General features: G+C 37.9%; 1 protein-coding gene and 1 long non-coding RNA gene across 2 annotated transcripts; both read right to left on the reverse strand.

Moving 5' to 3' along the window:
- Nucleotides 1–2074: 2074 nt before the first annotated feature.
- LOC108279574 (NLR family CARD domain-containing protein 3-like) lies at nucleotides 2075–13118 on the reverse strand. Its single transcript, XM_053688513.1, has 7 exons — nucleotides 13113–13118; nucleotides 11226–13045; nucleotides 6851–7045; nucleotides 5719–5892; nucleotides 5035–5208; nucleotides 4575–4748; nucleotides 2075–3679 (listed from the first exon to the last, which is right to left on the reverse strand). The coding sequence occupies exons 1-7, from the start codon at nucleotides 13116–13118 to the stop codon at nucleotides 3673–3675; spliced, it is 2550 nt and encodes an 849-aa protein (XP_053544488.1). The 3' UTR covers nucleotides 2075–3672.
- Nucleotides 13119–13132: 14 nt separating this feature from the next.
- Nucleotides 13133–21444, reverse strand: LOC128635400 (uncharacterized). Its single transcript, XR_008398375.1, has 3 exons — nucleotides 21387–21444; nucleotides 17186–17302; nucleotides 13133–13192 (listed from the first exon to the last, which is right to left on the reverse strand). It is a non-coding gene; the product is annotated as an uncharacterized LOC128635400 (long non-coding RNA).
- Between the last annotated feature and the right edge of the window lie 2178 nt (nucleotides 21445–23622).

Genomic DNA, 23622 nt, shown 5'->3' on the forward strand with positions numbered 1-23622 from the left:
GAAGGTCTTTACCCAATATGTACATCATAGAAATCTTAGCGCTATTTATATTGTACAGAATTTATTTTGCCAAGGGAAATACAGTAGGACCATCAGTTTAAACACGAATTATCTAATGTTGTTTAAAAATCCCCGAGATGCTAATCAAGTCAGTGTTCTAGGAAGACAAATGTATCCCGGCAACACAAAATTTTTTATGGAATGTTATCGAGACGCAACCAGCAAGCCTTTCGGGTATCTGCTGATTGATTATAAAACAAAAACTCCCGAACACTATCGGCTCAGAACAGATTTACTTGCGCCACACCCTGTGGTGTATCTCCAGAAAAGAAGATAGCGATATGTCTGCCAGACTTTGTAGAAACCTGCCGCTTTTAAAAATATTATTAAAAGCAAAAATTTACTTGTAAACACACTGGTGTCTCTGGTATTACTACATGATTAACGCCGCGCAGATCATGTACTAACCCCCACCTATCTGAATTAGGCTTCCTCACTGGAAAAATAGGGGTGTTACATTGGTTTTGTGTGGGGATCAGCACTCCTGTGTCTATTAAACCTTGTATGGTTGGTCTTATTTCCTCTCTGGCCTGCACTGACAATGGGTATTGCTTCTGATTGGGTAACCTTATATTCTCTTTCACCCTAATTTGTGCTAATCCCGCAGATCTAACCATCCCCACAATGCCATGCTTCTGCTGCTGCCAGTCCATTAGTCCATTGTGCAGGAGTTGATAGTCTCCTGTCTCTTGTCCTATCTGAATGTCATAAAGAAGACATTAATGATTGCCCTTGACTAACTTACAAGTTTAAGAACATAAAAATATTCAATAAAAACAACAGCAACACAGTCTTTAACCCTTAAAGACCTAGACTGATTTTTGGGAAATGTGACTCTCCTGTATTTAGTTTTTCTAACCTATTCTAGCAGTCAGCATTGAGTGCCATATATCATTTTAAACAGGAGCACTTTAATTTTCAATCTACCTCAATTAAAGTCCCAATTTTATTATTATTTTTTTGACTGAGAATGGATGATTTATCCAAAATTTTTAGAAACACGGCAGGAACAATTTTTTATTTTATTTTTCTTCTGTGAACTCAAACAAAACAAAAGTTATTCCTGGATGTTTTAGACTACTAAATGAATTTTTTTCTTCATCTAACATTCCCATAGCAAGTTATAGCAATTTATTACAATATTATTATAGACATTTTTTAATGAAAATTCAATTCTGCAGAATGTGATAGCATAACCATGACATATATGCATTCACCACTGAGCATATGAGTGTCCAACTGAGACAAATGTGATATCCAGGTGCATAATAATATCAGGTGTGCATGTGGTTGTAATGGTATGGTTGATCGGTGTATCTTAGGCCTAATTATGTGCACCTTATGGTGCTGAGGTCCACATAATAACTCTTGTCTCTTCTGAACTCATGAATGCATTCAGGGCCTGTTCACTGGATAAACTTTTTGTTTTATTTTTAATTTGAAGGATGCATGAAACTTTTTAAACACCATTTTATTGATGTCATTAAGAATAAATGATTCCTTAAGGTGTAATACAACCTGTAGTTTACAGATAAGTGCTTGGTTTTGCTTTGTTGTTGTTTTCTTTTTTTTATTCAGCACTGTTGTAGGCTACTTAAGAATTCTGTTGTGTCTAGTCAGTGTATACTGTCTTGTGAACTGATTGTGGTGTGTATTTGTTGTATATTTTTTCCCACTGTTATGTATTTGCACTTTTTGTAGATGTGTATGGTTGTTTCAGCATGGTCTTAAAGAAGAAGTGGCATTTCGTTGTAATGAGCGATGCTTGTGAAAGATAATGAAAACCGACTTAATTTGATTTGAAAACTGAGCCACAAAAAAGCAGAAAAAGTGGACACAGACACATACACACACACACACACACACACACACACACACACACACACACACACACCTGACAATGCACGCACCTTAAAGAAAAGTGTGTGTGTGCGTGATTTTATATCTTACTGGGGACTGTCGTGGCAAACAATCTTTCCAGCCTAAGTCAAAAACTTCAGAGACAGAGAGTTAGTAGATGTCAAAAAGTAATTAAATTTTATTGAAACAATAAAGTGAGACAGTTTGCAGAAAATCTAAAAAAAAAATGCAAATACACACAGCCCTTTTTCATACCTTTCTCCACAGGGTTTTGCCGTTCTTCAGACCAATCTTCTTTGCCACAATTAAATATTCATGTTATCTTAAATTTGGGGAGTGTGTGCAGTTAGTTGTTTATCTTGAAAAGGTTTTATGAGGACAAGATTTTTTAAAAGAGGTTTCACTCAGACAGAGTCCTTGTTTTGTTTTGTTTTTTCCCTGACCTTGATCAACACTCCCTTCTTATGTCTCAATGAGCATCTGTCTGTTTCTATCTGCTGTCCAGTCACTTACAAAAGTTACCAATCACTTACAAAAGTGAAAATCTAATGCCAATTTATTGCTGTGGAGAAAAGTGCTGGCTGATACAGAAGAACAATTATTGTACAGTAAAACATAGAATTAAAAGGTGAAAAGGTTAGGATGTACAAGGCATTTTATTTAAGTACACTCTCAATTAGTCAAAAACCAGTCTACAATGTAGACATTCCACCGCTGACCTGCCTGAAAAGATGAGAGAGGGAAGCATGTAAAAAGATACACAACAGAAAGAAGGTGTTTGTGCTCATATACACTCATTCCCAGTTGAGTCTCCTCAAAAAGGTCGACTCTAAAATTGCTGAGTTAAACATAACTCAGAAACAGAAATTTATTTTTGAAGAACTGTTAAAAAATTATTTTGCTACAAAATGCTGTTAAATTTTCAAGTTAATTTTAAACAATAAAAATAATAGCATTGTACAGTTATGTATTTTATTTCTCAAAAATATATTTGATTTGTACAATTAGGCAATAAATTTTAAGTGTTTAAATACAATATAATTTTAATTATGTATCCATCTTTACTATGAATGTGTAAAGATAGTAAAACATATTACAATATTAAACAAATATTTATCACAAACACAGAAGAATCACAAACCATTAAAACTATATAATGCATCAGTTAGTTCTTAGTTAGGTGCATTAATTATATTGTACAAGCATCTTTCCAAAAGTATTTATATTTAGTACAACAACACTGCTACATTAATTAACCAAAGGACAAAGTGATAAATGTGATTATAGTGAGTCTCCTAGAGGCTTCCTCAGATAAACTCCTCAGATAAACTCCTCAGATAAACTCCACAGATGCCAATCCTGTCAGGTGAGAATTCCAGCAATGTCTTGAACCTGTTCCTGTCCATTTTAGCTCTCTCTTCCACTGACTGGGTTCAGCTCGAGGTCATGTGCTTTTTCACCTGCTGTTCCTAATAATCCCTCAGGTGTTTTTTTTTTTGTTTGTTTTTGTTTTGTTTTGTTTTTAATGAGAAGGAGGTCCAGGGAATTTTATCCAGGGGTCAGAGGTTATACACTCAGTGTAGAATCGTGTGCAGGCTGATTCACTGTGCATGATGAACACACACTTCTCACATCTCTGAGTCTGTTTAATGTGTTATAATTAAATGAGTGATGTGTTTATAAATGTGTTCTCTATTCCCCAACAGTGAAATGCAGGAACACCGGAGTCTTCATCACACACACAGATGTTCTTCACACCCTGAATATAAAAGAAAAACATGAATTAATAACCACAAACTGGACTGTGGTACTTCATGATCAACATGTAATCATCTCTGCTCCAAGAGAAACATCATCTAATGTTTATAATTAATCATTCTACATTTCTTCATTCTTACTAACATCTGTGTTATAACATTTAGCGAGAACAAATGAGAACTTCCACAAGTTCTAACAGGAAAATGAGCAGATAGTTACCCATCACATCACTGCTCTTATCCAATCACAGGCTTTGGAGTTTTTTAAATAATGAACACCACTGTCTCATTTTGCTCTTGTTCTACATTTATATTTAAGTGCAGACTTTAAGAAGAAGCCGAGGTGAATGTTACAGGAAAGACAGAAGACACGGTGTGGAGGTAGGGTGATGGAAGAAGTGTCAGAGTGAGTAAAGTGGCTGTGTAAATAAAATATCTGTGTCATAAAAGATTAATTTAATTAGCTTTTATGAGGGTTGAGAAGAAAGTTTGCTGCTTATCAGAAACAGGGAAAAGCAGAGATCATCTTGTTCAGACAAAAGCAGCAGTATGAAGTCAGAGATAGCAGGCTGTCACAAAGAGACCAGGTGTTCATTTACAATCACTCTCATGCACTCATTTGTGATATTTTGTAGACTCTGTCTGACTCCCTGTCTTCTACCTTCACATGAATTTTAAATCAACACACTTTACTGAACACAAACCAGCATTAAAGACAATTGTTAGAAAAAATCTGATTAAATAGAATATAGTGACATTTCTAAAACTGGTTTTATTCCCTAACCTGGTGATCTGATATTTATTGGAACTAAAGAGAAATTTACAAACTAATGATAATCAGATTCATTTATTAGTCTTTAATTTTTTCACAATTTATTTAAAAAGGTCATGACTCACCACAGCGTCTGTAGTTTGTAATGTTTATCATCTTTAAGAGCAGAGAGCAGCTTCTTTCCTGAGTCTCCTATTTTATTCCAGGACAGATACAGGTCTCTCAGGTGTGAGGGGTTTGATCTCAGAGCTGAAGTCAGAGCAGCACAGCCTTCATCTGATACATCACAACACTCCAACCTGTAGAGAGACACAATGACACACTCGTCGCTCTCTCGATCTTAGGCAGAGGAACAACAGCACTAACTTTCCTCTGGTTGTAGACAGTTTCTCTCATTGTGGACTGAGTAAGACACACTAGATCTTTAGAAATGTTTTAGTAACTTTTCCCCGCTTCACACATCTCAAGAAAATCTCTTTTTTAATCAGCGTTCACATGAACAGTTATTTCTTGAGAAGATCAGACTGTCCACAATCAGAAGATTAGAACATGTTTTATTATTAATGATTTAAAATATGATCTTACCTCAGTATCTCCAGTTTACAGTGAGGATTCTCCAGTACAGCAGAGAGACTCTTCACTCCTGAGTCTCCTAAATTATTATCAGACAGATCCATTTCTCTCAGGTGTGAGGGATTTGATCTCAGAGCTGAAGTCAGAGCAGCACAGCCTTCATCTGATAGACCACAACCACGCAACCTGCAGAGAGACAATAACACACTCTTCATCAACAGATTTTTATCTTGGTTTAAGAATTACTTTAAAGATGATGTGTTTGTAAAATGTTTTTATTATCCAGAATGACATGAGGATTTAATATCACCTGTTTATTATAATTAACAGTGTAATTAAAATGATCATACTGAGTGTTATATTAAGTTTCTCTCATCTAATATCTCTCTATATATTTATATTATTACAGGAGGAAGGAAGTAAAAGTCTGAATCATCATGAAAAACAAACACTGTCATGAATTAAAAGATACAATGGATAAATTATAAAAGTATAAAACATTAATTCTGAAGCGGATTAACACTCATGTCTTTTCAAAACCAGATTACTCGCTGATAATTTATTGTTAAATAAAAATAAACAATCTTTCTCCTCAGGACATTGATGATGAACCTAAAACTTCTGCTTCAGTCTCACTATTAGAGAATGTGTCTTACTGAGGAGCAGGTCATGTGACTCTCAGAGAGATGATCTTACCACAGTTTCTCCAGTTTACAGTGAGGATTCTCCAGTACAGCAGAGAGACTCTTCACTCCTGAGTCTCCTAGTTTATTACAGGACAGAGACAGTTCTCTCAGGTGTGAGGGGTTTGATCTCAGAGCTGAAATCAGAGCAGCACAGCCTTCATCTGAGACACCACAATTATACAACCTGTAGAGAAACACAATGACACACTCTTCATCAATAGATTTTTTATCATGGTTTACTTGCTATGATGATGATGTGTCTTTCACGTTGGACTCTCTGCTCTCTCTTGACCAATCACAAGATATAATTATCACTGACCAAAACATTATCACCGTTCAGTGGCTCCCTTAAAAAAAAACTCTACAGGAATCCTGCAGGATTTTCATTTTTCTGCAGGATGTTTGCTGGAATCCTGGAATGATGAAATCCTGCAGGACACATTGACAAACTATGCAGGATTTTCCTATAGGGTTCAGGATGGAACAGTACAATAGAAACATGCAGGAATTTCCAGTACACTCGCTGCACAAGGGAAAACTCCTGCAGGATTTTATAATTCCTGAAGGACTGCTGCTCACCTCCTGCAGAAATAAAATAAAGTTCCCAAGGACTTAATCTATCCTGCAGGACGACTTCTTATTTCATTTAAATGATAAAAATTCTGCAGGTTATGTATTTGACAAAATTAATTAAATGGTAGAACTGCTCTGAGCAGGAAAAAACACGCTGCTTAAACAGTGGTAGATCAATGGTTAAGACATTGGACAAAATTTTCTTTTTGAAGAAACCGATAAATCACATGAACTGTTTCAGCTAAGATTTCTTTTAAATCTATTAGGAGAACCGTTATAACTGTCGGATTATTATTTGGTTGTGGTGATATGTAAATTAATTTTATTCAACTGATGATTTTAACATAAGAAATAGTCAGAATGGACCACTGCGCCATCAGATTTTTTTTTGGAAAATACATTTATTTATTTATTTAATACATGATTCTGGAGAGAAATCATTGCCACTTAATGACTAATCTGTTTGTTCTGCATGTTGTACTGTTACAGAAAATTTGAGGTGAAAAACAACACTGCATACAACTGCTGCTTTTAGTGAGTTATTGTGAATCTCAGAGAGATGATCTTACCTTAGTATCTCCACTTTACTGTGAGGATTCTCCAGTCCAACACAGAGACTCTTCAATTCTGAGTCTCCTAGTTTATTCCAGGACAGATTCAGTGTTTTCACAGTCAGATGCAGTTCTCTCAGATTGGAGGTTTCTGAGCTGAGCGCTGAGACCAGAGCTGACCAACTTCTCACTCCAAGTGAATCACATCTGATACTGAAGGAAATAAAATAATCCATAAATTTTAACCATCAATACATCTGTTGTAAACATCACCAGGGCTGTTTCTTCCTATACGCTAGGGTCTAAATTAGGTAAATACACACACACACAAAAAGAAGAAATAGACCAAAAACCAGTAAAAAAAAAGACAATTAATGAATTAGTTTGTGTCAATTTGTACACTTTATTGCTTCCACTTGTTGATGTAATTAAAATGGATAAAGTTAATAGATAACTGCAGCTAACTAGCTAGTATCTAGAGTAGGGTTTACACTCATCCTATATAATATGGGATTGTCCTGTATTGAAAAATAAAATTATTGAGTTAATACAGGATGTGATTTGTCCCGTATTCTCGTACACATCGTTTCATACATACACTAAGTCTCCACAGTGGTGAGAAACATAATAGTGAATAACATGAAACCAATTTCAAAAGAAATAGCAGGAAGAGAATATACATGTGCAGTGTGAGCTTGCATGTCAACATCACTGTTGCCCTGGTTACGGAAACTCAGTCACACGGTTCTTAGAAAATGTCTTCAACACAAATTCCCAGTGAAACACAAGAGTCTGTGGAGGTACAGGTGTGAGACGGGATACAGTCCTGTCCTTTTTTTTTTTTAGATATCTGATTGAATGACAAGAGCTTTCCTCAATACAATAAACTGAAGAAAAACAAATCGCCATAAAAGAAAGGCTCTTAGTCTAACTAGTAACAGGGGCACCCTCTATGCTGAGTTAGTAATCAGGTGAACGTGATCTGGGAAGTGGGTCATGTGACTGATCATGTGGTGGAGTTTGTAGTCTGTTGTGTTGCTGGGAAATGGAGTTCAGTGCAGATGTTTGGTTGTGGTATGGAATTCTGGGAGTTGTTATGAAAGCAGGTGACATAAGAATCATTTTCAGGTGCTATTAGGAAATATTTTGGGGTACTGTCAGTGTTAGCACCAAGCTGCCAGCTGCCAATGTAGGGCACTTGAGCAAGACCCTTAACCCTCTCTGCTCCAGGGGCTCTGTATCATGGCTGACCCTGCGCTCTGATCCCAACTTCCTAACAATCTGAGATATGTGAAGAAATGAATTTCACTGTGCTGTAATGTACACCAATCAGTCATAGCTTTAAAATTACTGACAGGTGAAGTCAATAACATTGATTATCTTGTTATAATCGCACCTGTCAAGGGGCAGGACATATTAGGCAGCAGGTGAACAGTCAGTTCTCGAAGTTGACGTGTTGGAAGCAGGAAAAATGGGCAAGTGTAAGGATCTGAGTGATTTTGACAAGGGTCAAATTGTGATGGCCAGAAGACTGGATTAGAGCATCTCCAGGTCTTGTGGGGTGTTCCCGGTATGAAGTGGTCAGTACCTACCAAAAGTGGTCCAAGGAAGGACAACCGGGTGCCCAAGGCTCACTGATGCATGTGGGGAGTGAAGGGTAGCCCATCTGGTCTGATCCCACACAAGAGCTACCGTAGCACAAATTGCCGAAAATGTAAATGGTAGTTGTGACAGAAAGGAGTCAGAACACACAGTGTATCACAGCTTGCTGTGTATGGGGCTACGTAGCTACAGACCGGTCAGAGTCCCCATGGTGACCCCTGTCCACTGCAGATAGCACCTACAATGAACATGTGAGCATAAGAACTGGACCATGGAGCAATGGAAGAAGGTGGACTGGTCTGATGAATCAGGTTTTCTTTTACATCGAGTGGAAGGCCGGGTGTGTGTGTGTGTGTCACTTACCTGGAGATGGCACCTGGATGGACTGTGGGAAGAAAGCAAGCAGGTAAAGGCAGTGTGATACTCTGGGCAATGTTCTCCTGAAAAACCTTGGGTCCTGGCATTCATGTGGATATTATTTTGACACATACCACCTAACTAAACATTGCTGTGAGAAAGCCAGTTGCTGTACTATGGTGTCGCCAGTAGACATTCCTACTACTGGTTGCCATAGTAACATATGTGGCGCAACTAGCATTCCACTTTTGACAACAAACCAGTTTCCTTGACAGTAAAGTAAAACATTCAATAGGCAGTGTGTGCTCTTTGCCATTGCTGCCACCTATCTGCTGCAAAAGCACAAGCGGCACTTAGCTTGGTAAAGCTTACGGCCTTAGCACATTTAAAGTAAAATAATAATAATTTAATACTCTGCCAACAATTCACCCTCATTTGGCAGGTGGTGGGTGCTAATTTCATACCCTGAATTCGACCAAACAAACCAATGAACCATCCTATATAACAATGTATGATGGGAACTATGTTACGTAAAAAGCGTTTGCTTTGCTAATGGCTCGTAGTCTGAATCTTTAACTTGGACCAAAGATGAGGTAAAATGCCTCAATGAAATTTGGTCTAACAAACATGTTTCTGAACAACTTTCAAAAACACATAAAAACACAGAGGTTTACAAGATGTTTAGCGGGAGTCTCAAGGAGATGGGCTTTAATCACTCAATTGATAGATTATAATAACTACAGATAAAAAGAAAGCCACAATAAGCTTGTGGAGCTGGCAACTTGATGGACGAATGTTATGAGCAGAACCCCAGAACAAAAACGTGCAATCTGACCAATAACAGGACAGTTTACTCACATGTGACTTGTATAAACACATTTTGGTACAGTTTGAAATGTTGCCTTGTGAAAGCTAGCCGAGCCAAGGACAAAATACAACAATTTAAGCCCCCGTTTTGGAACAAAGTACAGATCTACAGGTCTAAAAATGCCCTTAAAGAACCTGCTGCTAACATCTTGGTGCCAGATACCCCAGCACACGGCCTACTGCTAATAATCAGTTACGTAGCTTTGTATGTAAATTATTGTGATGGACCGAATGGTTTACTGAAGAGAGAGAAATGACTCAGTGAATGAGGATGTTTTGATTTAGTGTTACACAGTGACCTCCATTCATATATGTTCGAGACAGAATTTACAGAAGAAGAACTGCACCAGAAAGAAGAACAACAGGAGGAAGAGAGCAGCTGTAGATCTTTCACAATTAGACTGAGACGAATATCTGAAGTTAGCAACAACACAAACAGCTACCATAATGTTAGCTAGCAATGTTACACGATAATTTACCTTTGCTATAGTGACCTTACTAGCCATCATACTAGTAGTTACATGGGTAAGTAAAATAGGGTTAGCCTACTTGCTAACAGATATTAACAAGTTCTCCTATTTCAGTTGATTTGCTTTTGTTCTGGCCATGGAACTTCTCTGCTCTCTGTTTTTTACTAAATACAGAAAGAATCTCTGTTTTATTTAGCATCTTCTCCAGTGGAAGACCCAGAAACTCACTTTCAAATCTCTTTTATAATCCTCTGATCTGAAGTGCTGCTGCACATGTGTAAATGTATATAATATTGGTTGATCACAGTAGGGATTCCCAATGGTTGAATTACGTATTGGTGTACTGCATTCTGGGTATTGTAGTGTTCGGGTGAAAAATGGAAAATGACACCGAAACATGAAATCTGCTAAAATATATAGAGTAAGTGATACAGTCCTGTACAACAGAACACTACTGTGGCAGTGGGGGAGTGGTTGAGCATCGGATGTGGACAGAGAGGAGGCAGGGAAACTGGCAGTTAACGCGTGATGATTCTCACCTGTGCCTTGTTACCTGTAGGCTATTTATGTGTGTTTCTCTGTAATTTTGTATTACAGCAATAAACATAGTTTTATATACCATGTGTCTGTGTAATTCCACTTCATGTATAACAGAAATTTTGTAGAAAAACGTGAATAAAAAAAATCTTCAAACTACAAAGATAAAATTAAAGATTCTAGATGTGAGAGTGATATTGCTAAGCTTTATGTAAATAAAAACACAAGATTTCCAAATATCCAACATGAAACCAGCATTACTGTGGTAATAATAAATCATCATTTCAAGAACCTTTTTAAATTATTTCATAACCTCAGTCATAAGGCTTCTTTGTTTTATCCTCAAAAGAAATCAGCTGACTTCCACATATTTAATACCTGCTCTTCAGTCTTATTCATTTGTTTATGCATTTTTATTCTCTAATTTATCTGTTTGCATAAACTCCACACTGTATCACCTTAAATTCAAAACATCCCAAAGTAGATATTTGTCAAAGTGTTTTCAGTTTCTCTCGTTCTAACACTGTAACAGTAGAACAGTTATATTCAGCTTTACTTACATTGCTTTTCTGGAGGCTGCAATCACAGGCATCAGCTTCAGAAGAACAGTTTCTGTTATCTTATCTGTACTGAAATATTTATTCAGGTCAAATTCTTCCAGCTCCTGTGCTGATGTCAGTAACACAAACACCAGAGCAGACCACTGTGAAGAAGAGAATTCACTTTGTTTTCCAGATTTCAGGTAGTGTTGGATTTCCTCCACTAGAGAATTATCACCCAGTTCATTCAGACAGTGGAACAGATTGATGGATTTCTCTGTAGGAAGATCTTCACTCATCTTCTTCTTAATGTACTGAACTGTTTCCTCTCTTCTCTGGGAGCTACTTCCTGTCTGTGTTACTAAGTCCTGTAAGAGTTTCTGATTGGACTTCAGTGAGAGACCCAGAAGAAAGCGAAGGAAAAGATCCAGATGTCCAGTCTGACTTTCTAAAGCCTGATCTACAGCACTATAGTGTAAATGTGAGATACACCATTTAGAGTCCTGATGCTGTATAAGAACATTTCTCTTTTCCATCATGAATGTCAGGTGCACATACAGAGCTGCGAGGTGCTCCTGAATACTCAGATGTGCAAAGCAGTACACTTTACTCTGGTGAAGCCCAAACTCCTCTCTGAAGATCTGCGTACACACACCTGAGCACACTGCTGCTTCTCTCACATCAATACCACACCCTCTCAGGTCTTCCTCATAGAAGATCAGGTTCCCTTTCTTCAGCTGCTGAAAAGCCAGTTTTCCCAGTTTAAGAAACATTTCATCACTCTCCTGCTTCTTTGAGTACTTTTCTCCTATGATGTTTGTCTGAATGATGAGGAAGTGTGTGTACATTTGAGTCAGAGTCTTGGGGAGCTCTCCACTCTCTGCTTCACCCAACATTCTCTCTAGAACAGTGGCTGAAATCCAGCAGAAGACTGGGATGTGGCACATGATGTAGAGACTTCTTAATGACTTCAGGTGTGTGATGATGTTATTGGCCAGGCTCTGATCACTGATTCTCTTCCTGAAGTACTCCTCCTTCTGTGGGTCATTGAACCCTCGTACCTCTGTGACTCGATGGACACACTCAGAGGGGATTTGATCAGCTGCTGCTGGTCGAGAGGTGATCCAGATGAGAGCAGAGGGAAGCAGATTCCCTTTGATCAGGTTTATCAGCAGCACATGCACTGATGCTGATTCAGTTACATCACACACTCTCACTGTGTTCTGGAAATCTAGAGGAAAACGACACTCGTCCAATCCGTCAAAAATGAACAGAACCTTTTCCAAACTGGACATTTCTGTTTCTTTTATTCCCTTAAAACAGACATGAAGGAGCTCCATCAGACTCAGTTTCTGGTCCTTCATCAGATTCAGCTCTCTGAAAGGAAGTGGAAATATGAGGTGGATATCCTGATTTGCTTTCCCTTCAGTCCAGTCCAGAATGAACTTCTGCACAGAGACCGTTTTTCCGATGCCAGCGACTCCCTTTGTCAGCACAGTTCTGATGGGTTCGTCTTGTTCAGATAAGGGCTTAAAGATGTCGTTGCATTTGATTGGTGTTTCCTCTGTTGTTGTTCTCCTGGATGCTGCCTCGATCTGTCTCACCTCATGTTCTTTATTGACTTCTCCACTGTCTCCCTCTGTGATGTAGAGCTCTGTGTAGATCTCATTCAGGAGTGTTTGGTTTCCCAGGTTTATTATCACTCCATTCAAACACTCAAACTTCTTCATCAGGTTTAATTTGAACTTTTTCTGGAATTCATTCACAGAAGCAGATTCTGGGTCGTGCCTGTGAGATGGTGAAGTAGGAAGATGAGGTGAGATATGGGGTCCAACTATTATCTATAATCTAATCACTCTGTAGTTAATAACAGCAGAGAGGTTTATAATACCAGTGTGTCTGTGTCACAGTCATGTTGTTGGTTCTGATCTTACCCTGTATCTGTGATGATGTTCTTTTCTGTTCTGTCTCCTGCTCTCTGTGGAACACTGTGAACAAAAACTGTAGCTGTTAAAGAAGATAACTTCCATCACTTAAACACTATAGTCTAAACCTTTACTTTAATTTTGCTACAATAATTATTTTTAAGTGCATTAACATTCAGAAAACACAGTGCTCATCTGGCCCTGTTTTAATTCTAGGTATTCTAGGTTATTTCCTGTAGGCTGTTAATGATGTAACAAATCAATTTGAATGAACAGGTAATGTTTTCTAAACAGAGATAAATTCAAACACAATTTTGTATAAAAACTTATTTTGGAAGACGTTTTTCAGAACCACAGACTCCATAGCCAGGACAATGATGATGTTGACGTGCACAGTGTGTGTCTGTTATTCTCTGTCCCATATCACTGATTTAGATTCTGATTCTCTGCTATTTTTTATGAAACTGGTTTGATTTTATTCACTATTATTACTCTCACCACTGTGTAGACTCAGTGTATGTATGAAACGATGGGTATAAAAAAGAGTGACAAATCAGGTCACATATTAGCTCAACAAAGGACGCAGAATTTTACTTTTCAATACAGGACAATACTGTTGTGGATGTGTGGATGGCTGCCAACCCTAGATAGACTGAATAGTTTACTCAAGTGAAAGATTTTACTCAATGAATGAAGTGTTTTTGAGAATGAAGTGAGTTTGAGTGTTTTTGAGTTGAGATCATTTCCGGTTTTGGTTGACAGGTTATGCTGGCACATTTTGCTGCCGCTCCTGTTACAGTTCTGGTGACAGGGTACGTGAGTGTACACTTACACTTGTGAGTGTGCAGTCAATGACCATGGCCTTAAGGTACGCTACACGCCAGCTATTAAATTTAACAAACTGTTCCATACTGGTGTTGATCACAGTAATTTAATATCGGTTCCCCGTGTGGAAATTAAACCACTGTCGCCTCCACTTCAGAGCCAGGCTTATGCTGCATTATTCAATGCGCGGTCCGTGAATTACAGGGCGCTGCTTTTATCGGATTTTCTTACAGATAAAAAGCTGGACTTCTTGTTTTTAACTGAAACCTGGCATAAAGAAAATGATGGACTTCTGTTTAACCAGATCTCTCCAGCGGCCTTTGGAGTATTAGATCTCCCGAGGTTATCTGGCAGAGGCGGAGGCAGAATTATGGTTTACAACCTGAAGTTCAACATAAGCTCTGTGTCCGTTCCCCAGTTTTCATCATTTGAATGCCTGGTCTTGAATACTTCTGCTCCTATATCTACCATCATCGCTACAGTCTATAAACCACCTAAGGCTAAGACACATGCAGCTTTTATGTCAGAGTTTGCCGACTTCCTGTCAATGTTGAGAATGAAGTTTGACTGTCGCTGAATTTCTGTCGCTCCTTGATTGTTTTAACTTCACACAGTTTGTAACTGACCCGCTGGATCTCGTGATTGCAAACGGATCGTTTGTATCGCAGTTTTCATCTGTTGACATTGGACCGTCTGTTCATTCAGCTGTCTTCTTTAACCTGGAACTGTATCATCCAAGTGAGCCTACCATCCCAACAGTAACCTTCCGGAAGTGGAAGTCTACTGATCAGACAGTTTTTTTCCAATTATGTTGTTTCCACCTTAAGCGATCTTCATCCCTCATCGCTGGAGGAGAAAGTTCTGCAGTTAAATTCTGCTCTAATCTTGACTCTTTTGCTCCTCTAATTTCACATACAGTCACATTCGCCCGCTCTGCTCCCTGGTATAAAGACAGTCTGCGCTCTAGAAAGGCTGCTTGTCAGAAAATGGAGTGCAAATGGCACCTTACTGGACTGAATGTCTACTATCAAGCGTGGAAGGATCTTCTGGGTGATTATCGAGCAGTAATGGAGACTGAAATATCCTCTTATTTCTCTCAGGCTATTGTAAATAATCAAAATAATCCCAGACACTTGTTCCAAATCATAAACAGATTGCTTCAAGTTAATGCTGTTACCACTTTGTCTGTTTCTCAGCAGCTATGCATTTCTTTTCTTCAGTTTTTTAATTCTAAGATTGATAATGCTCACAAAGAAATTTCTGTCACACCTGACTCTGCCTCTTCACTTCTTCGTCCATCTGGGTTCACTGGTGTTTCTTTCACTCATTTCTCCCTGCTCAAATCCGAGGCTCTCACAAGGGAGGAATCCAGCATGAAATCAACCACTTGCTTGCTGGATCCAATTCCCACAAACCTATTTAAATCGTGCTTCAATGTTTGGTGCCCTACTATCCTCAGCATTATAAATGAATCATTGGAGACTGGGGTAGTACTAAAGACTGCTGCTGTTACACCTGTACCAAAGAAAGAATATGTTTCCATGGATGATTTGAACAATTTTCATCCAATTTCAAATCTTCAGTTTTTGGCAAAAATACTTGAGCGTGTTGTTACCTTTCAACTATGCAATCATCTTACAATTAATAACCTCTTTGGACCCCTTCCGTCAGGTTTTCGTAAACTTCACAGTACTGAAATGGCTTTGGTCAAAGTTACCAATGACTTGTTGATGGCCTCTGATTCTGGAGTACTTCCATTCTTATTCTTCTTGATCTTAGAGCTGCTTTCGATACTGTGGATCATGGTCTTTTACTTACCTGCCTTGAAAGTGTTTTTGGTGTGTCTGGGACAGTTTTAAACAGGTTTAAATCCTATTTTACTGACCGTTCCCAGTTTATTTCTATGGGTGGTTACAGGTCTGACACTCTGCCTCCATTATCACTTTTATGCTGATGATACCCAAATCTACATTCACTCAGAGTCTGGTGAAAACCTTGATGTTTGTTTTCTTTCTGATTGTATTTCTGAAATAAAAACATGGATGAATAATAATTTTCTGTGCCTGAACAGCGGGAAAACCGAAGTTGTGCTTATAGGTTCCCGTCATCAAATTTGCAAAGCTGGTCCACTGTCTCTGTTTGTTGATGGCTCTGTTCTAGAAACCCAAAATAAAAGGAGGGGCCCTGGAGTAATTTTCGATAACAGCCTCACATTTGATTCTTTTGTTCAGAGCACTGTTAAAGCATTCTTTTTTCACCTCAGAAATATAGCTAGACTTTGACCAATGCTAAACTGTGGTTGAAAAGTTGATTAAATCATTTGTTGTCAAACGGCTGGATTACTGTAGTGCCTATTTTAGCCGGAGTTTCTAAATCCACAATTAACAAATTGCAATATGTTCAAAACTCTGCTGCCAGGATCCTGACGGGAATCAGGAAATGTGAACATATTACTCCTGTTTTGAAGTCCTTGCACTGGCTCCCGGACAGGGTCCGTGTCGTTTTTAAAGATCATGATGTTGACATACAAGGTATTACATGGCTTGGCTCCGCAATACTTATCTGGTTTATTAATCCCTTACACCGCAAATCACAGACTACGCTCCTCGCAGTGTAATTTGTTAACTGTTAAACAAACCCGGCTAAAATCTATGGGTGATGGGGCTTTTTCTGTCTACCCTTCTTCACTTTGGAACTCTCTTCCTCCTGAACTCAGGGGAAATCAGACTTTTGGCATTTTTAAAACTCAACTTAAGACACACTTTTTTAAACTTGCATTCGACTGCTGATGCCTTTTTTTAAATAATAATTATTATTTTATTATTATCATTATATATTGTTGTTGTTCTTATTAACTTTTATGTTTTATTTTTCTGTGTACTACATATTTTGTGTACAGCGCTTTGAGAAGCTGCTTTTAAAGGCGCTTTATAAAAAATAAAATAAAGTTTATTATTACTGTTACACAGTGGCATCCAACCAAACATGTTCGAGCCAGAACATACAGAAGAAGAACTCCACCAAGAAGAGCAACAGGAGGCAGAGAGCAACTGTAGATCTTTCACAATTACACTGAGACAAATAACTGAAGTTAATAACAACACACGTAGCTACCATAATGTTAGCTAGCATCGCTGCATGATTATTTACCTTTGTATTATTTTATTTTTTTATTGGACTTTCCCTTTAACTGTGACTTTAGCAGTGACATTAACAGTGAGGAGATGTTACCTGTGTAGAAGTGAGGAGTCTCCATCTTTAAACTCCAGAGGAGTGTCCATAGACTGATCACTCTTCATGGAGATACAGCTGGGTGCTGGTGATTCTGATCTCTCTCCCTGGAGTTTACTGCACAACATTATAGACAGTCCTTTAGTCATTTATATACACTCTTTACAGTTTTAACTAACTTGTTAATTTAATGAGGACTTAGTTTTACATACAATGAACTGAATCTAACATTATTTCATACTAAGTGGATAGTGTTAGCTTTTCATTAACAGAAAACTTTGCTTAAGTTATTCCTTTAATATGTAGTCAGTAAATAAATTAGATAAGGGATAATCCATGGCTATGTGTGCATTGCATCATTTTAATGCATGCTGTGGAGGCAAAGAACCACCTGACACGAAGTGGAGTGCATAAAATCGTGTAATACACTCCTAGCTCTGGATTTTTCTGCTTATACTATATCACACACACACACACACACACACACACACACACACACACACACACACACACACACACACACACACACACACACACACACACCTCAAGATGAGTTTTCCTGTTCGGTGTGATGTGTAATGACCCCAAAAACCTCTGTAGTCCCATTTAGCCTTTTTTTTTTATTTTTATTTTTATTTTATTTTTTTAATTAGTTAACAAAGGTCACATGTTACATAGACTTACAAACATCAACAATATAATAAAATCATTTGTACACTGGGGAGCTTAGCACATTTCTATATAATAATATTAATACAAATTCTCAGAATTTTAATTGCCTTTTGTTTCATAGGAAATCGAACTGAGTCAATATAACATTGCATTTCTATTTTAAAAGGACATAAAGCAGGTTTTTTTTTTTGCAGGAAAATGTACATTTGTGAAAATGGAATTTTGCCACTAAATAAATAAGATTTATCATATAAACATTATTTCTTTGATATTCCAAGAGACCAAACAACAAATGTTTCTATAACAAAACAAACTCATCAACAGTCTTCACAACAAACTCACAAACATTTTGCGAAAAAGGCCTAACAAATGGGCAATGCCAAAACAAATGAAGCACAGTTTAAGGACAACTGTCACAAAAGGAGCAACTTGCATCAATATCATCTTTAAAGTTTTATAAAATAATGTTTCACTGGGTTGATCCTGTGTATAAGTTTGAATGATACTTCCTTAACTTCCAAACAATATTGTCTGTAAAACAATTCCAATATGAATATACATAAGGCAAAAATATATTATCTCCTTGAAATAAAACTCTTATGGATCTGTTATGGGAGTGAAAGGAGAACAATATTTTACCAACATATTTACTATTAAATAGTACTTATAACTTACTAAATAAATTATATTAGGCAGGGACCATTGTTGAATCTGACATTTACACAGCATACACATTTCAAGAGATATTTCATCAAAAAATGTTGCATAGTCCCCTGGTGGGACAGGGATATTGTAATGGGCCAAAAACTCATCAAAAGTGAGAAAAATCTATTTAAATAAATAATTTATCCACCAATATAATGCCGCTCATGTAAGGTGTACGCAGGACATTACGTCACGCCATACAAAGGTTTAAATACTCAAACTAATCAAAGAAGGAAACAGAAACAGCTGTGGACAATGATGAGGGACATCAACCAATCACAATACATGGGTCGAGAGAGGACAGAAACCAAAACAAAAAACACACACGTGGTAACGCGAACAAAGCAAAAGTAAAAAAAAGTAGCGCTTATTTTTTGTTAGCTATTATTATGGGTCATTAGATCTAGAGAGATTGCATGTGTGTGAATTACCTGTTTAGGACATGTTTGCAATAAATGTCTCACTCTATATGCAACTGTAAGTGTATGTAACTATGGTTACAATTGTTTATAGGCAGTGCATTAATTTAGAACGGTGATTAAACTGACTGGAACTATCTGTGCATTCAACGTAGGGACGGGCGATCTTCCCAAAAAATCATATCATGATCTTTAGAACACACAATCATGATCCACAACCTGAATTGTGATCTTCCCAATTTTGAGATGTATTATGGAGAATAACCAGACCGGAACAAGTCTACGGACTTATCTATTTGCACATTTAAACACAATATTGCATCAAACTTTCCTTTTATTTTAAAAGTTGAACCTTAACATTTATTGAGTTAAACTTCATTTTAAATATTAACATTATAATCAGTCAATAGATAACACAACCATTAAATAATTTTTTTTTCTAGTACTCAGAATTCAACTAGAAATAATTACAGTATTAAAGTGTAAACAACACAAAATGCACTTTTCAAATTCTGACACCTTCACACATTCTAAGAAAACTAAATACTAAGTTTCAACTTCAAGTTGTAATCCTTAAACATTTTTGCCGTGCTTTATTTGTGCAGCAATCGGCATTCGCTAAACGTATGGGGAATGGCAGTATGAGAAAAATATTTGCGACTCGGCAGATCATACCGTGCATCTAATGTGAGCATCAGTCTCTTAAATCCCACGTTGTCCACAACTTTGAACAGCACCATATTCTTGGATAGATAGAATGTGACACCTCAGACACCTCTTTCCATCATTTGCGGCTTTCATCGTATTTTTTCAACTGCTCTAATGCGTCGGTCAGTGGTAACTGTTTATGTTTCGTGATGAGTTGGGTTGTTGTACCAGTCTGAGTGAAACACTTGTGGCATGTTCCTTCAGATGTTTCCTCTTAAGGTGATTGAAAAGATTTGTCGTATTACAGAAGTGCTGACCGTTGCCCGACAAAGTTTACAGATAACTTTGGTTTGAGAAATCTCTGACTGTGCATAGACAAACCATTGCCACATTACTGACGTCGAGTCGTTTTTTTCACACCAGCTCCTTATTTGCCTGCTGCTAGCTCATATTGAACTGTTTTTCAAATACGTCTGGCATGAAAGTAGATATGTCACGAGAACCGATACTTCGGTACCACGTCGGTACCAACATTCTTAAAACGTGACGGTACTTGTTTTTCTGCACTATCGTTGGAACCGGTTCTAATGGAGGTATCGAGGTTGCAATTCTTCCGGACCTGATGGGGGCAGCAAATACACAAGTGTTTTAGTCGGTCCACAAGTGGTGAAGAAGAAGAAGAACGCCTACAAGCACACAGGACAAACTACAGAAGATTAGCTTAACTTAACAAGTTTAGCTCTGCCCCGACTCGTTGAGAGGAAAAGAGAGGAACGCTAGTATCGGTTTCCGGTGTGCAACCGATGCTATCATTCATTTCAAACAAAGTGAGGAAACACCTGGAATTTGGCGAAGCACCTGAAAGACAGTCCTATATTATATTTGTTTGAGGCAGCTGAATTTTAGCCGTAAAACCAGCTAACGTGTAATGTTTGCGATAGCCAGCCATTTGTTAACTACATTAACGCATTGCAATGTTATAAACTACCTCCTAATGGGCCACCATGCATCGCCATTCAGCTCGTGTCCTGTCAGCAACATTTAGCCTAATGTCACTAATAATTATTCAAATGTTCATGTTTTCAATAAATCGTTTTGGCCTGCCACCTTCAGTGAATTTAAACTAAAGCTTGCATTGAGAGTATAAGGTGCGTGTGTGTGTGTGTGTGTGTGTGTGTGTGTGTGTGTGTGTGTGTACACGCGCATTTAGGAGTGCACGTCCACTCATTGTCAGACAATGTTTGATAAATAAAACAACCTCTCTCTCTCTCTCTCTCTCTCTCTCTCTCTCTCTCTCTCTCTCTTTTGCCAGTATCAGCCAGAGGAGGATGTCCTCCAGGAGAGTTTTTTTCTTTTCTTTTTTTAATTTTATACCACACCCTGGTATCGACTTTGGTATCGAGTACTTTTGGTGGTATTGGTACTGGCTACTAGGGTTTTGGAATTGTGACATCCCTACATGAAAGACACATGATAGAGACACGTGATATAATTTAGGCAATCGATACAGCCATCTAGTAGGGAATCATTCTTTTGCAGTTTTAACATTATTAAAACTGGACAAGTCTCTACATTCGCTTGAAAAGTAGATTGTGGACATCTTCAAGATCAATCACGATACAAAATCGTCACATCACCCACCCAAAATTCAACAGTTTGAATGCACACCTTCCAGGCAATGTGAATCGAGTATTCAGACAGACCATGGTATAAATATGAATATTTAATGACTAGAATACAATGACATGGTAGGTTACCTGGTTTTTGAGTGTGGGGAAACATTATCTGTGTCCAGATCAGGAGTCTCCATCTTTGTATTGCAAAATCATGAGTTCTGTTAAAATGCAGACAGTAAGCGATACAGTCCAGTACAACAGAATACTACATACCATGATAAATAATATATTCAGTTCTAGTTTTATGCTGGAACTGTGACATTAGCAGTGACATTAACAGTGAGGAGACGTTACCTGTGCAGATCTGAGGGGCCTTCAGCTTTAAACTTCAAAGGTGGCTCCATAGACTGATCACTCTTCATGGAGATACAGCTGGGTGCTGGTGATTCGGACCTTTCTCCCTTGAGTTTACTGCACAACATTGTAGACAGTCCTTTAGTGATTTATATACACTCTTCATGGTTTTTAACTAACTTATTAATTTTAATCAGGATTTAATTTTACTTACAGTGAACAGAATCTAACATTTTTACGTGGTGACTGTTAGATTTTATTAACAGTAAAATGTTGGTTAAGTTAATCATTTCATATGTACTCTATAAATATTATAAATATGATTTTTTAATGATTAAAATACACTGAACGCTAAGTTACCATTTTTTAAGTTTATTGAGGGCCTCCATCTTTGGATATTAGTAAAGTTTGCACAAACACACACAGAGTCCTGAAAAGTCTGATCTCTTCTGCTGTTATTGATCACACTCCTAGAAAACACAAAATATATGTACAGTTAAACTTTTTTCCATTTTTAATACTGGTGAGCCTAAACATTTTTGACAGATGCATTAAAATCACAAGCTCCCCATTCATATGAACTGTCTAGTTATATTATGGTGGTATACACACACACACACACACACACACACACACACACACACACACACACACACACACACACACCCACACACACACACACACACACACACACACACACACACACACGCACACACACATATCTGAACTCTCAGAACCAAACCAAACATTAACTTCTCTAGAGATAGAGATAATGCACAAGAGTAATCCAGAAAACAGGCCAGGGTATATAACACATAATACCCATCACAGAAAGTTGATGCTCTGAATTTAAATGCATTTTAACATTGGGAAGACTTTGCAAAGACTATTTGAGAAATTGTGCACTTATACCTTTAACAGGCACCCAATTAAATACTTATTGTTACGTGCCATGGCAGGCCCTATTTTCCATGGATTTTAGGACAGCGTAACAGATATTGCATTGTCGGTAGGCGTGGCCTATTTTGAGAATCTGCATGGGCCAACAATCATGCGCAGTTTGGAAAAAAAGCCTTTTTTTACATCGTAACAAAAACTGTATTTCAAATAAAATTTGCAATATTACAAGTACCGGAGAAGGTCAAGCTCCATTAAGCACCCAGGAAGTTGTAAAGTAAGAAAACAAATGAGTGTAAAGATACGTTCTGGTACAAACGGTGGTGGGGGGGGGGGGGGGGGGGGTCTCCACATAGTTACATTAATGTTTTGAATACTAATCAAGTTTATGGATACAGCCCATATTTTCTAAAGGAAGCAAAGTCATGCACACATTTACTAAAACAAAAACAGTTAGAATGATTTCTGTAAGACCATCTCAGCTAAGCACAACACAATTTTCGATAGTTTTTGAGCATTTATGATTGACATAGAAGCCTTGGAATATAGGATTACTCAGGAGAAGAGATACAATCAAACAAAGAGGTTTAAAGTCGTCAAACCTTAAACCAGAGCTTTTTTTTTTTTTTGCTTCAAACTGTAACGTCGGGCTGTGCAGTGAGACTGTAATACTGATCTGGTCCACTTGGTGGCGCTGTGAGACAGAGAAGAAAGTGGTGCAAAGGGGAAAAACTGAGCTTTGTACAGCCTTTGTGTGTTTACGACTAGCCTTGCAGTACAATACTGCTTTTAACAATCACTTGCCAACTTTCCCATCGCCATTTTCAATTAGAAGACTCCTTCCACATTTCCACAGAAACGCCCACTTTACGTCACAGTACTGAAACACCTGGAATTTAGTGAAAGTCGTTTCTCTTTTGACTTTTCTTTCGTGTTCTACCTGATTCGTTGACTGGTGTCGACTCGATCAATGACTGCGTCACTGCCGCGATGCTGTTGCACCAATCAGTGCTCTGGATTTCCAAAAGAAGGCGGGACTTCCGGTATAAAAGTACCATGTAGGAAGTGGATTACTCGACGTCAGATCTAGACTAGAACAGGTTGAGACAGGACAGAGAGTCACATT

This window comes from Ictalurus punctatus, chromosome 19 (assembly GCF_001660625.3).
Source record: "Ictalurus punctatus breed USDA103 chromosome 19, Coco_2.0, whole genome shotgun sequence".
Classification (NCBI taxonomy): domain Eukaryota; kingdom Metazoa; phylum Chordata; class Actinopteri; order Siluriformes; family Ictaluridae; genus Ictalurus; species Ictalurus punctatus.